We start from the raw sequence: 13569 nt of genomic DNA, 5'->3' as shown, positions 1-13569 counted from the left end.
CCCCTACACCCCCTCCTCCCCAGTCCGGCCTGAGCACAGAGCAGGAGACAGAGGCACCCACAGGGACACACACCGATGGACACACACACACCCGTGCGCACACCCCACAGACACACAGGCACCCATAAAAATAAGCATGTACGCAGATACACACATAGAAGGGAGGGCAGAATTGGGGAAAGGAGGCTGGGCCTTTGAGGTGGGAAAAGAAGGGGAGGAGGGAGTGGAAATAGCCAGGTGAGACTGGAGGAGGAGGAGGAGGAGGAGGAGGAGGAGGAGGAGGAGGAAGGCTGCTGAGGAAGGGCCCTGGGGGGGCTAGGGAGCTGTCCCTGGCTGGGACCCAAAGGCCCAGGCAGGAGGAGGACCTGGAGGTGGGACTCTGCCAAGCAATGGAGAGAGCTGTTCCAGCCTCAAATGCCCTCTATGCCCATGAGCTAGAAGGCAACGGGGTACAAGTCTGGGGATCACACAGACCATAGGAAGGGATGCCAAGTTGCCCAGGCCTAGGATGAGGTGGGACCTAGACACTCCTACTCCCGCTACCACTTCCTTCCCCCCGACCACCCCCTCTCCCCTCTGCTCAAATGGCACATGTAGCCTAGACAAAAAAGAGTTATGGGGGCAGGAGAGAATGGAGGTTGGGGAAGACTCCAGCAGTTTAGAAAGTGGAGTACCAGAAGGATGGGGAAGAAGTCAGTGGCTACAGAACCTGAGCCCAGTACTAGCATTGCCCATGCATGGGGTATGAAGGAAGCCTTTCCTGCTGATGTTTTAGAAGACTCACACTTCTCTCATTTCTCCTCAATCTATTCCAGCTCCCACTTCTCGAATCCCACAAGTATAGGACACAAGAGAGGCAGCCCACCCGGCTCCCACGACCTCAGGGAATCCCCCCAACCGACAGCCCCTCACCTGAGTTTAGGAGAGTCAAGCTCTTCCCCACCTGGATTACAGCAGGCTTCCCCACTGTCCCCCATTCTCACACCCAAGATAGGGCTCGAACCTGACTTCCATCAGCTCTTCATTTTTCCAGCCTGCATAGTCCTTACCCGAGATTCTGCTCTTCTCTCCCTAGAACTCCTGTGGCTGATCTCTTTCCTCCTCCCATCTCTCTCTCTCCACTCCCAGTCACCAGGTCTACACAGGTCATCTCCTCTTTTAGCATCAAGTCCCACCTCTGCCAGACCCTGGATATGTCCCCTTCTCCATCCTCCCTTAGACTGTCTCAAATCTACCACATTTTCTCATTATTCCATTAAAGCCGTTTCCTCCCCTAGTTCTGACTGACCTTTAGCCCCAGACTCTCCCTGCCAATGTGCCCAATGTATCACTCATGGTCAACAAATTCCAACGTTTGCCTCCTCTCCTCTAGGACATTCTTCAGAGGAGAACTCTACTCAGTCTTCTATATTACTTCTCCACAAAGGCAGGTCTCACAACTCTTTAGCCATGTGTCTATCTTTCTCCCCTTAACTGGGCCTCTCAGTGGGCACACATCTTCCCCAGATTCTGAATCCTGCCTCATTGTCCAGCCCCGGCCCCTTCAGTAAGAAAGAGGGAGAAGAACCGAGGCAGGATAAGAGCCCTTACCTGGGTAACTTTCTCAGTGACATTGTGGGTCCTCTCCTTGATCTTTGGGGCAATGATCTCCCGGTCACTAGCAGGTGAGGCCAAGAAAGGATCACCCTTCAAGTCCACGAAGTTCAGGGTGATCTGAGGAATCTTGCTGATGGTGCGATAACGGACAAGATCCGAGTCTGACGTGGAGTTCAGGAGACTGCTGCGTAGGGGGTGCATGGCCCCTGGGTTGGGCAGGGGAAGGAAGAGAGTGGTCAAGGGGTCAGGCAGCAAGGGCAAGGGAGACAGCTGGGTCAGGAACACGGGGAAACAACTGAGTTGGAAACACCAAGGGATAGCTGAGTCCAGAGTAAAGAGGGACAACTGAGTCAACGACATGATAACAGGAGGTTAGACATGAGGGTAACAACTGACTTGAAATATCAGTGGATAGGTGGAGAACATGAAAAAGGGGACAGATAGGTCAGGAACTTGAATAGGGTAGGAGGGTCTAAAGGATTGAGGGACTACTAGACCAGTGGAACAATGGACTAGACCCAGAGACAAGAGAATATTCTGTCTTGACAATAGCCAGGGTCCAGGAGACTGGTTGGCTAAAAAAAGGGCCAGAGCATCAGATTACAGGGAAATGTTAGAGTTTTATGGATGGAAAGTTAAAGGAGTGTACAGGTGGCCTGCTATAGCTAGAGGTTAGGCAAGTGAGGGAGAAGTATGACGTTCAGGTCTAGGAGAAGAGGGGAAGGTTTCAGCGTAAAGGACCCAAAAGATAGGGCCACTCAGTGAAAAGCAGGTAGCAACTGGAACGGAAGAACTCTACAGCTGCTGAGCTCCTCAAATTCAAGTTCTGGAGATCCAGATGCCAGAAAAGATCTTTTTGAGTAGGAAAATAAGGGATGGTCACGTAATGGGATAAATGGACACTTAATGGGATTAAATAAGTGGCTAATGGGATTTCCCATCTCACAAGCATGGAAAGGGAATCTTTGGGGAATGAGGAAGTAGGAGAGCTGGAATTGGAAGGAGTGAGAGGGGAGGACGAACAACTGATGGAGAGGGAGGTGGGGCAAAGGGAGGCAGGAATCCCATCTGCAGACACAGACACGCAGGGCTCCCAGAATTCCTACAGCTATCTATTCTTGAGTCGTAATGCACCCCAGATCATCCTTTTCATTATCCTAGCCCCTCTCCTGATAAGAGCTGTTCCTCTTTGCCTGTTCCCCCAGCCTAAGGATGGGTCCCCCACCCCAGCCTTTGGTACCCCAGCCAGCCCCCTCACCAGTGCTGGCATGTCGAGGGGGTGGGGGCATCGTGCCTGCCCTCATGGCCTCAATGTCATCAGCAGAAGACGCTCGTCGGACGCTGGCACAGCTCTCACGAGAGCGGGTCCGGGCCAGACTGCAACTAGAGCCTGAAGCATCAGGATTGAGGTTCCGGGTCCGAGGAGAGGAGTGTGTAAGAGGGACACTACTAGGGGAGCCAGGCCCCACCAGAGCCCTCCGCTCTTCAGCCAGGCCAGGAGGCCCTGACACATGGTTATCTAGTGAAGATGTCACCTCATCTAGGGCCAGAGACTCGCTGCTGGGAGGGGCTGGAGTCAGGTCCACGTCCACTACCACTGCTCCTGGAGCCCCAGGGCCACCCGGTCGGAGTGATGGTTCCCGAGCTGTCAAGGCGAGAAGTGCTGGAAGCTTCAAACGAAAAGTCCGACCACGGCCTATGGTGGGTAAGACAGGCAAATGGTCAGAATCACAGTAGCTACAGGAGGCCAGGAGTCCAGCCCATGCCTCTAGAAACCCTTCACAGAAAACTCCAGCTGGGAAGAAAGTGTCCCAGCTACTGTTTGGGACCACTCACAAAACCCAGAATTTCTGAGTTAGAAAGCACCTAAGAGATAATCTAATCTGACCCTTACCCAAAGGAGAAGTCAAGGCAGCCAGAGCTGCAGAGCAAGGAGACAAGAGAAGGCTGAAAAGAAGAATAATCCTAGCACAATAATCAACAGAAAGTCATTAGAGCAGAGTAGATAATTCTGGACTTGGAATCAGGAAGTTCTGAGTTAAAATTCTACTTTTGACACTTATAAATTGGTAATCCTGGACAGTTAATCAGTCAAGTAATGTGGACTCAGATCATTCCCTAGTATTCATCTACTTGGAAGTAGTATTTGTGGTCCGTTGTCATCTACCTTGATAGAAAGATTTCCCATGATAGCTGTTCCCTAAACCATATGAAATCCCAAATCCTATGTATGAGTATTTGTATGATCTCATAAAAATAAATAATAATCCCCCAATTATTCCCCAATGTCTTTCCCATTAGGAAATTCATTTGATCCTCACAACATCCTCTGTGAGGCTGTCAGGATAGGAATTATTATCCCTATTTATGATCTCATTTCCTAAATGGGAAAGTAGAACTTCAAAGTAATCAGATAACTTGTCTACAGTCATACAGCCAGGCAATGGCAGAGTTGGAACTAGAACCCAAGCCTTCTGACTCCTGGTCTAATGCTCTTAGGAGTCTTCAAGGAAAAGCATGTCCCAGGAGGACACCCTCAAAGGAAAAAAGAGACATCAAACCAAACAAAAAGAACTTACCTGCTGCCTCATCACAAGTCAACAAAGATACCTCCCAGAAAGTTTCTTCATCCTGATTCTACCAAGTCCAATGGCAAGCCTGTCTGCCAATTGCCCCAGCACCCAAGAATTTAAAGCTGGAATGGGCTCAGATCATCTAGTCAAGCTCTTTCATCTTATGGATGAGGAAACGGAAGCCCAAAAGAGTTCAGCAACTTGCCCAAGGTCACACAAGTAGCAAATGACAGATAGGACTCCAGCCAAGTCCTTTGACTCCCATTCCAATGCCCTTTCCAAGGAAATGTGCTAGAACAAAATGGCACATATTTGGATTTTCTATCACATCCTAAACCAAATCACCGATGCTGACCTGCCTCATCCTTACCCCCACCTCCTCCTTCCTGCAGTAATCTTTGGAGTAGGAAATGCTGAAGGCAATTCCATGGCAGTGAACAGTAACTGTGGATACTTGGAGAGCCCAAGGAAGGTAGGTAAAGAAGATAAATACCTACCTGGAGCCAACCAACTTGTGGGAGGGCCACGGTGGTTGGTGTCATGGACAGGGGACCCAGCCAACTCTGTCTCCATCACCACTTCAAAGTTAAGAATGAACATGATGACAGCTCCATCCTCATTCTTCACAGGAACTACGTCCACCAGGCACAGGAAGCAGCTGCCTGAGAAGCAGACAGAGGGCATTGTGAAGGGCAGAGATGAACAACCCCTCCTGACTAGCAGTCACTAAAGGTATCTTGAGGCACTGGGGTCACAGCACCCTGTGCTGTGGAGTCAGGCACAGATGAGCAAGAGAAATGTCTCAGAGCTAAAAGGTCCCAACCAATGTACACCTTGTTCACCACCTTTCTTAGTTCATCTGCTTTGCTGTCCATCTCTCTCTTGTCCAGTCTTTCTCTTGGCCTCTATCATCTTCTGCCTTTCTCCTCATTCCTCCCTTGCTTTGTCTTTGTTTCTGTTTCTCTTTATATTGTTTTTTTAAACCCTTAACTTCTGTGTATTGGCTCATAGGTGGAAGAGTGGTAAGGGTGGGCAATGGGGGTTAAGTGACTTGCCCAGGGTCACACAGCTGGGAAGTGTCTGAGGCCAGATTTGAACCCAGGACCTCCCATCTCTAGGCCTGGCTCTCAATCCACTGAGCTACCCAGCTGCCCCTCTCTTTATATTGTAAACTCCTTGAGGACAGAGTCTTTTGCCTCTTTTTTTTTTTAATACTCAGAACTTTGACCAGTGCCTGGTGCATAATAGGTGCTTAATATGGGTTTACTGATTGATTAATCTCCTCACTCCATCTCTATATCTCACTCAATCTCAAACTCAATATCTTAGTTCAGCCACTGAAGCTCCTACAAGTAAACTAAAGCTGGTAAAGGAGAAAATTACTCCCTGCCTCACATTTACTAACTATACCCAAGACATATTCCATGCCCCCCAAAGGTGCCTTATTTTATTATCCTGACTTTGTTTATTCCTGACTCATCACGAAAGGAAGTTCCCATATCTGGTATCTTTTACTGGTCTTCCCTTATAGTACAACATTAGGTACCCTGGAAGTCAATATTAATTGAAAATAACTCATTAAAAGGCATTTTGGGATAGTGCCTGGAGAAGTGGCCCCACAGTCAGGAAGATTTGGGCTTAAGTCCCATCTCTGACACCAAGTGGCTGAGTGACCCTGAGCAAGTCACTAACCCTCTCAGGGCCTAGGCAACACTCTAAGACCATTACATTACAGAAAAGCTGCTGATCCACATTGGTGGAGGGAATTTCCCTGCTGAAGAGTTCCAAATAAAATCTCAGGTCTGGACAACAGCTCAATAGATCACTATTGCTAGCAAAGGCGATGGAGATAATTGCAATTGTGACAATAATGATAGACATACCAGTAGTGATGACTGGAAGTGGTGTTCATGTTGACAGTGGTAAGGACAGTAGTAGCAATGATGACAGTGGACATTGTGGCCCCACTATGTATTCTCCCATATTCGGATCCTCCTCTGACTTCCTGCTCTTATCTCCCAGCCCTGCACCCCACTCCCTTACTCCTAAGCACACAAAGGTTGAGAAGTGAGAGTCCCTTAAAATCACCAGGGAAGGTGAAGTGACCTAAGCAGGTCTGCTCAAGGACTACAAGGGGCCTCGGTTTCACCAAGCCCCTGAGCTAAGCAGCACCCTGTGCTTATCTCTCTCCCATAGGACCCTTGAAAGAGCTGGGACACCTGAAGTTCCTGAGGCTGATGGGAGAAGAGTTCACTTCAGGTTTGGTCTAAAGGGACCAGTTAGGAATAGGCAGCGTTTCCTCTACCCTAGTCCTCTGAAGGTCGGGAGAAGGGTAGTGGGAGAGGGAAGGGACACTAAACAAATTAGAGTTTCTGAGAACCATAAATTAATCCTGTGGAATGAGGTCCAGTGAAACTAAGTGGGGGAGGGGGGAGAAAAGATGCTAAAGATAAGGAGGAGGGGCCAGAGGAGAAGCTGGCCAAAGGCAATATCCCCCCACCAAACAAACCCTCCCACTCACCCTGTATCCCTGGCCTTCAGGGCCACCCCAGTAGTAACAGATCAGGATGCATCTTCCTTCTATTTGCTTCTGTCTCTCCTGTCCCAAACCCCCTGGTTTCTTACCCCCACTGGACCTAAAACACAGCTGTGGAGTTGGGAGGTGCTGGGGGCTGGGCCAGGAGACTGCTTGGAACTCCGACAGTCTGCCTGGAGTTTATGCCCAAATATGGCTGTGGCCGGCAACAGCTGGAGTGGGGACTGGCCCTGGCCAGTGGCCCAACAGAATGGCCAGAGACCCAGGGGACCTCCAACCCACAGGTTCTGGAGACCCTTGAAATAGTAGATACTGATTGCCCTCCCAACCTGGTCTCTGAGATTCCTCAAGCCTGGAACTGAGCAACTTTAGACAGGTTATCTGGAAAATCACATCTCCCCACCCCAATCCCAGGGATCCAGACCCTGACAACCCCACACAGCCCAGGCACTACCAATGCAAGAAACCAGAACCTAGAAGTGAGACTCTCCCCCTACCCTCAAGGAACCAAAGTCCTGGTAATCCCAGGTCTCTCAGACCTCAGGCCAGAAGGGACCCCAAACACGAGCCACCATCCCTAACGAGCTCCTTCCCCAGTCCTATGCCACAGGGTCCCCTAGCCCTCTTGGTTTAACAGAATTACTTGAAGGAAAATATTTTCTGAATGTGTCCAAAGTCCTGGTTATTCCAAAAATGTAAGCTGGAGCTGTGCCTGATGGCCGAGGGAGATAGAGATAAAGAGGAAGAAGAATCGGCTACTCTAAAGGGGAAAAGAAGGGAAAGAAGAGGCATCCTTCCTTATCTTTTTCCTCTTCTTTCTGTTCAGCCTGTCGAAGACATCCCCACCACCCTCCAGCCCTCCTGAGGGGTCAGTTGAGACCTACCTGGGGCTGTGCCAAGGCCTACACTCAGCTTCCTCACATCTGTGAGCCAGACAAGACAGGCCGTTCTGCAAACAAGGTCTCTGAGTTGAAGCTAGGGCAGATGGTAGGGGGAAGGGTGTGCCTAGGGCCCCCTGAGGACCGCAAGGGGGGGCAGCAGCAGGGATGCCTGCCAGACAAAAGGGCAGGACATGGGGACAGCCAAGATCTGGGCACCACAGGCAACTTACAACTATGCCCAGTAAGAGGGCCAGGGAGCACTGAGGGAGATGGAAACCAGGGACGCTAGATGAAGTACCTAAAAGTCATGGGCTTAGGGTAGGAGGTGAGGATCATTGATACTCAGTGTCTGCAAGACAGTGGGAGTAATGGGCTCTTTAACAGTCCCCAAGAAGCAATGGGCTAGGGACAGGTGGGGCAGTACATTGGATAGAGAGCACCAGGTGTGGAGTCAGGAGGACCTGGGCTCAAATCTGTCCTAAGACACTTTTTGGCTATGTGACTCTGGACAAATAGCTCAACCCCAATTGCCTAACCTTGGCTGTCATTCTGTCTTGGAAAGGATACTAAGAGGCTAAGGGTATTTGAAAAAGAAGAAGAAAAACAAGTAATGGGCTAAAAGGTTGAGCACTCAGTAGGTATTTAGGAATAACAAATTTCCACATAAGTTTTCCAAGGTTATAGGACTCATGGTATCTCCCACCCTTTTTCCTTCCTCCCTCCAGGAGTTGATAAGCAATTCAATCTGGATTATACAAATATTATCACACAAAACAGATTTCCATATTATTCATTTTTGTAAGCAAATAACCTTATAAAAACAAAACCCCAAAACAAATAGCCAAATAAACAAGTGATGAATCATATGTTTTCATCTGCATTTCTACTCCAACAGTTCTTTCTCTAGAGGCAGAGAGCGTTCTCTTTCAGAAGTCCCTCCTTTATTTAGGAATGTGTTTAGGAATTATTTAGGTATTTAGGAATCAGTGAGCATGATGGGCTCATTGTAAAAGCCCAATAATGGTGTGGGCTGAGGATTCAGAAGCTGGGAGCAGGGGTGTTAAGCTAAGGGTCTGGGAGGTCATTAAGGGTGATGGACTTAGTATCCAGGGATCAACAGGGATGATGTCATTGGGGATCAGTGTGAATGATCTGGGGGCCAGTGATGGACTTGAGGATTCAGGAATCAAGAAGGTAAAGGAGTTGATAATCTTGGGGGGTCAGTGGAAGAGATGTATTTATTTTATGAATCAGTGAGGGTAACGGATTCAGTGTCTAGAGGACAGTAAGGGCAAATGGCTAAAAGCATAACTAGGTCACAAAATAGAGTGATGGACCAGGAGTCAGAAGACCCAAATTCAAATCCTTACTCAAACATTTACTATTTATATAACCCTGGACAAGTCATTTAATCTCTCAGCCTGTTTCCTCATCTGTTGAATGGGGATAAAACTTTACAGGATTTTTGTAAGAATCCAATGAGGTAATGTCTGAAAAGCATCCTGCAAACTTTAATAGATATGCATATACATATAAATGAAATCTTATTGTGGACTCAGAGGACAAGGGGGTGATGGGCTCAGGGTCTTTGGGCCATTGAAGGTGGATCCAGTGTTTTCATGTCATCTGTGGGGAGAGGCCGAGGGCTCCCTCCTCAGCAGGGGTGATGGGCTATGGGTCCCAGTGTCTGTGGGGATGATGAAACCAGTTTCTAGTGTAAAGCTTGAGTGACGTCCATTGGTGTCAAGGGATCCTTGAAGGTGGTGAGCTGAAAGTGTCAAGGTCAATGGAAGTGCCTGGGGGTCAACAGAAGAAATGAACTTGTGAAAAGAATTCAGTGAGGATTATGGGCTAAAGTTCCTAGGGCTGGTGGGAATGATGGGCTCAGTGAAGGTGAGGGAATTCAGTGTCTGTGGTTCAGTGAGGGAAACAGGCTTAGTGTCCAAGAGTCGGCTGGAGAAGAATCAAATCTCAAAATGAGAAAGGATTCCAAAGATGACTTAATCCATTATGTATCTGAATAGGAACAATAACCTTAAAAGTTTGAAGACCTCCAATAATCAATAATGGTAAAGGGGTTGATAGTCTTGGGGTCAGTGGAAGTGATGAACATAGTATTTCAATCATCCCATTATATTTGGGGACAGTTCTAATTATCTAAAAAAAGATTTTTTTCTTACATTAATCCTAAATCCCTACAATTTCCCATTGGTGTAGGCAACTACCAGCATGGAACTCCTTCTATTCTTTCGGGTCAGCAACCTGTCTATAACTTAAGGTCTTGGAGTTATTTGGGGGCTAACTAATTCTGACTTGTCTGCAGTCATTCAACTATTGTGTTGGAGGTAGAACCTGAGCCCTAGATTTCCTGACCGGCTCTCTGCCCAAAGCTCCAATGCTGCCTCTCACATTACACATAAATAGAATATGTGGAAAATTGAGGAAGGAGCAAGCACTAATGATCAGGAGTTTCAAGCCAGGCTTCCTGAAGGAGGCAGCACCCAAGCTGAGCTTAGAGAGAAATCAAGGAGTCTAAGAAGTGAAGCTGAGAGGGGAGTTTGTTCCAGACATGAAAAGCAGTAACCCACAACATATGGTAGTGATGAAAATAGCAGTTGCACTGGTTTTATTTTTTTATTTTTTCTATTTTTTAAACCCTTACCTTCCATCTTGGAGTCAATACTGTGTATTGGCTCCAAAGAAGAAGAGTCATAAGGGCTTTCAGTGACTTGCCCAGGGTCACACAGCTGGGAAGTGTCTGAGGCCAGATTTGAACCCAGGACCTCCCATCTCTAGGCCACCCAGCTGCCCCCATGCACTAGTTTTAAATATGGTTGCAAGGTGCTCAGAATTATGCTAATAGAGTGTTTAAAATATCCATGTCCTTTGACCCAGAAAGGTCACCACTAAGCACAGAACTCTAAGGAGATCAATGATAAAAAAAAAAAAAAGTCCCATTTAAAACCAAGATATCCCTATCAGCACTTTTTGTAGTAGCACAGAGCAAAAGAAATGCTCATCAACTGAGGAAACAGCTAAACAAATCATTTAATGTCATGGAATATTACTAGGTTGTAAGAAACTATGAGAATAAAAAATACAGAAAAGCATGGGGAAAGGTCTATGAACTGACACAGATCAAAGCAAGCAGGACCCACAAGACAATATCTACAATGACTACAACAATGTAAATTAAAAAGCCAACAGAACAACACAAAATGGAATGTCATAAAATTCTAATGACCAAGCTTTGTCCCAAAGAAGATAAATGAGAATGTACTTCCTTCCCTTCTCTGCAGAGGCGTACAGTTTTGGGAGTGGAACACTGCCTAGAATATTAGGCTTAACTGATATGTTGGTTAATTTGGGTGAGCTTTTTTTTTCCTCTCTTTTTTAATCTTTATTATAAAGGATGAATCTCAGAATGGAGTGAAATATACATGAAAACAAAGATGATATAAAAAAAGAGCAATGGAATTTTGAATTAAATGTGTGTATATGTGTGTATTGGTTGGAAGGTATAGCAATGCCCCAAGCCCAGCTCCTATATTCCATCCCTCCTGGGTCTACATTCTTACTCTTTTTCTTCCTCATATCCCCTATTTCCATATGGCTCCAGTCAGCCTGGCTCCCCTGGGAATGGGAGGAAACAGAGTTGAGTATGGGATCACAGTAAATGGAGAGGAGCATCAGGGCCTTGGCAAGGGCTGGGCTGGCACACTGCCATCTGGCTTGGAACCTCCCCAGAACTCAGAACTGTAGTACCACAGAGAACCACTTCATGGCAGCCTCAGTCCACCAAACTTGAGATCTTCTCAGGAAGAACAGAGGGGTGGGGAATGGGCAAGGATCAGGGCTAGATGCCAGGATGAGGCAGAGATAAATATGAGGTCAGTGACCATGTGCCCCTCTGCTACCAGAACTGTCCTTGACCCCAGTCACCAAGGAGAATTGGCTTAGGGGACATTTTGGTGGCTAAGAGCTACCTATAGGATCTAATACCATCTGGTTCCTGGAATGCCCCAGAGCAAAGAACCTTGGACATTCTCTCTCATCTCTTCTCTACCACAAAGTAGATGGTAACAAAGTAAAATACAAGAACAGGGGCCTAGCCTCAGCAGCTCTAAAGTTTACCATTCTACCTAGCTAGCCTACTTTTTTTAATCCTTACTTTCTGTCTTAATAACAATTCTAAGACAGGAAAGGCAAGAGCTAGACAAATGGGGTTAAGTGATTTATCCAGGATCACACAAGTAGGAAGTATCTGAGGCCATATTTGAGCCCAGGTTCTCTCAACTCCAGCCCTGGCATGCTATCCAGGGAGCCACCTACCTTCCCCTCTGAGTCGCTTTTAAGGAAGGGTCATGAAAGCCCCCCACATTCAGAATTTAAAAAAAAAAAAAAAAAAAGGAATACACATGGATTGAATATAAGAAAATCCAACTTGTTCTCAACAGAAGGTTCAAAGGGGAATCCACAACTCTGAAAGACAGATCTCCTTCCCCTCCTCATCCCCCTTGATGTCTGAATCCTAGCTAGGAACCTTCTAGCCATGGTTTCTTGGTTACAAATTCACAGCCTCAATACATTTGGTTACTCAGTCCAACTCCCCTTACTTATCTACCATTCTCCCTTCTTTCCCTCTAGAGCTAAAGGCCCAACCCAGAGGAAAGGAAAGGAGTAAAGACAGTGACAAAGGTGAGGATTAATAAGAATTCACAATAATTATTCATTTACATAACATTCAATGGGTTACAAAGGGCTTTCCTCACACCAACCCTGTGGGGCAGATAATGTATTGCCCTCTGGACTCTGAGGCCATCAACCTCAATGACCACAGAACATCAGAGCCCATTATTCCCACTGATGCCCACTTTTACAAATGAAGAATCTGGCACCCAGAGACGTGATTTGCCCAAGATCAAGGGAAAAGTTAGTAGCAGGTTCAAATTCCAGATCTACATGGTCCCAGGCAAGTTACCTCACGTCTATAGACCTCAGTTTCCTCATCTGCAAAAGAAGACAGTTAGGCAAGATGATCACCAAGAGTCCTTTCTATCTCTAAATTCTCTGATGCTGTATGATCTGAACCTTAGTCTCCCAAGTCCTAGTCCAAAGTTCTTTCCTCAGACCTCCTAAGAGGTAGAGAAGATGGGGTCAACAATGAGGATTAAATGTAGAGAAAGGGATGTAGAGATCAATTGGGACCCAGGAGCAGCAAGGTAGGCAACAGCCTCTGGCCTGACTTAGGAAAGGGTTATTTTTGGTTTTTTGGTGGAAGTAGGGGGAGACAAGTATGCTTTTTTAACATTCCATTTTGTAAATGCACATATTTTAACGCCAGACAATTCTAATCTCCATGGTACACAGGTTTATTTATTTTGTGATCTTAAGTCTCATGTGTCACAGTGAAGGCTTAGAGTCTCTGGTGGACAATAATATATTGAAGATAAAATTTTAAAATCTGCCTTGGGTACACAAATCCCTAATCCTGGCTCTAAGAGGGACTGGGAAGGGTATGGGTTAAGTGAAAATGGGAAATGAAGAAAAGGATAAGAATAAAGGCAGATAAGGGGTAGGGAGAGACAGAGAGAGGAGGGGGAGAGAGACAGAGACAGAGGCAGAGAGACAAGGAGGGAGAGACAGAGACAGATACAAGAGAAATCAGAGTCGGCAAACACAATCCAGTTGCAGATTGTGGCTGAGCTGTAGGCTCCCAAATACTATGTGTTAATTCATCAGCACATAATCTGTCGTTTTCATTTAATGCCAACACACACACACAGCCATCCACCCGGCAGCTGCTCATTTCCCCAAACCCTGATTCCTTTTCAGCGCCTCCGGGCCCTGCCCTGCTGCATCAGTTAGGCCTTGCCCTGCCTGGGACAACTCTTAGATAAGCAATGCTTCAGTGTATATGTATTCCATGACCTTTCAGAGCTGGGGGGAGGGCAGGGTCAATAATGATTCTGGGGGGGGGGGG

At 47.0% G+C, this 13569-nt stretch overlaps 1 protein-coding gene across 1 annotated transcript in view; it reads right to left on the bottom strand.

The window, feature by feature from the left end:
• KCNH2 (potassium voltage-gated channel subfamily H member 2) overlaps nt 1-13569 on the bottom strand; it is a 57810-nt gene that overhangs the window by 21592 nt on the left and 22649 nt on the right. The window contains exons 6-8 of the mRNA XM_044678963.1: nt 4667-4831; nt 2855-3292; nt 1591-1802 (exon numbers count right to left, since the gene is read on the bottom strand). Coding sequence (XP_044534898.1) covers nt 1591-1802; nt 2855-3292; nt 4667-4831 — 815 coding nt within the window. The remainder of the gene's footprint in view (nt 1-1590; nt 1803-2854; nt 3293-4666; nt 4832-13569) is intronic.

The sequence above is a fragment of the Gracilinanus agilis genome, chromosome 5 (genome assembly GCF_016433145.1).
Source record: "Gracilinanus agilis isolate LMUSP501 chromosome 5, AgileGrace, whole genome shotgun sequence".
NCBI lineage: Eukaryota > Metazoa > Chordata > Mammalia > Didelphimorphia > Didelphidae > Gracilinanus > Gracilinanus agilis.
The sequence above is the reverse complement of the archived record's forward strand: the minus strand, read 5'-3'. Positions and strand labels throughout refer to the sequence as shown.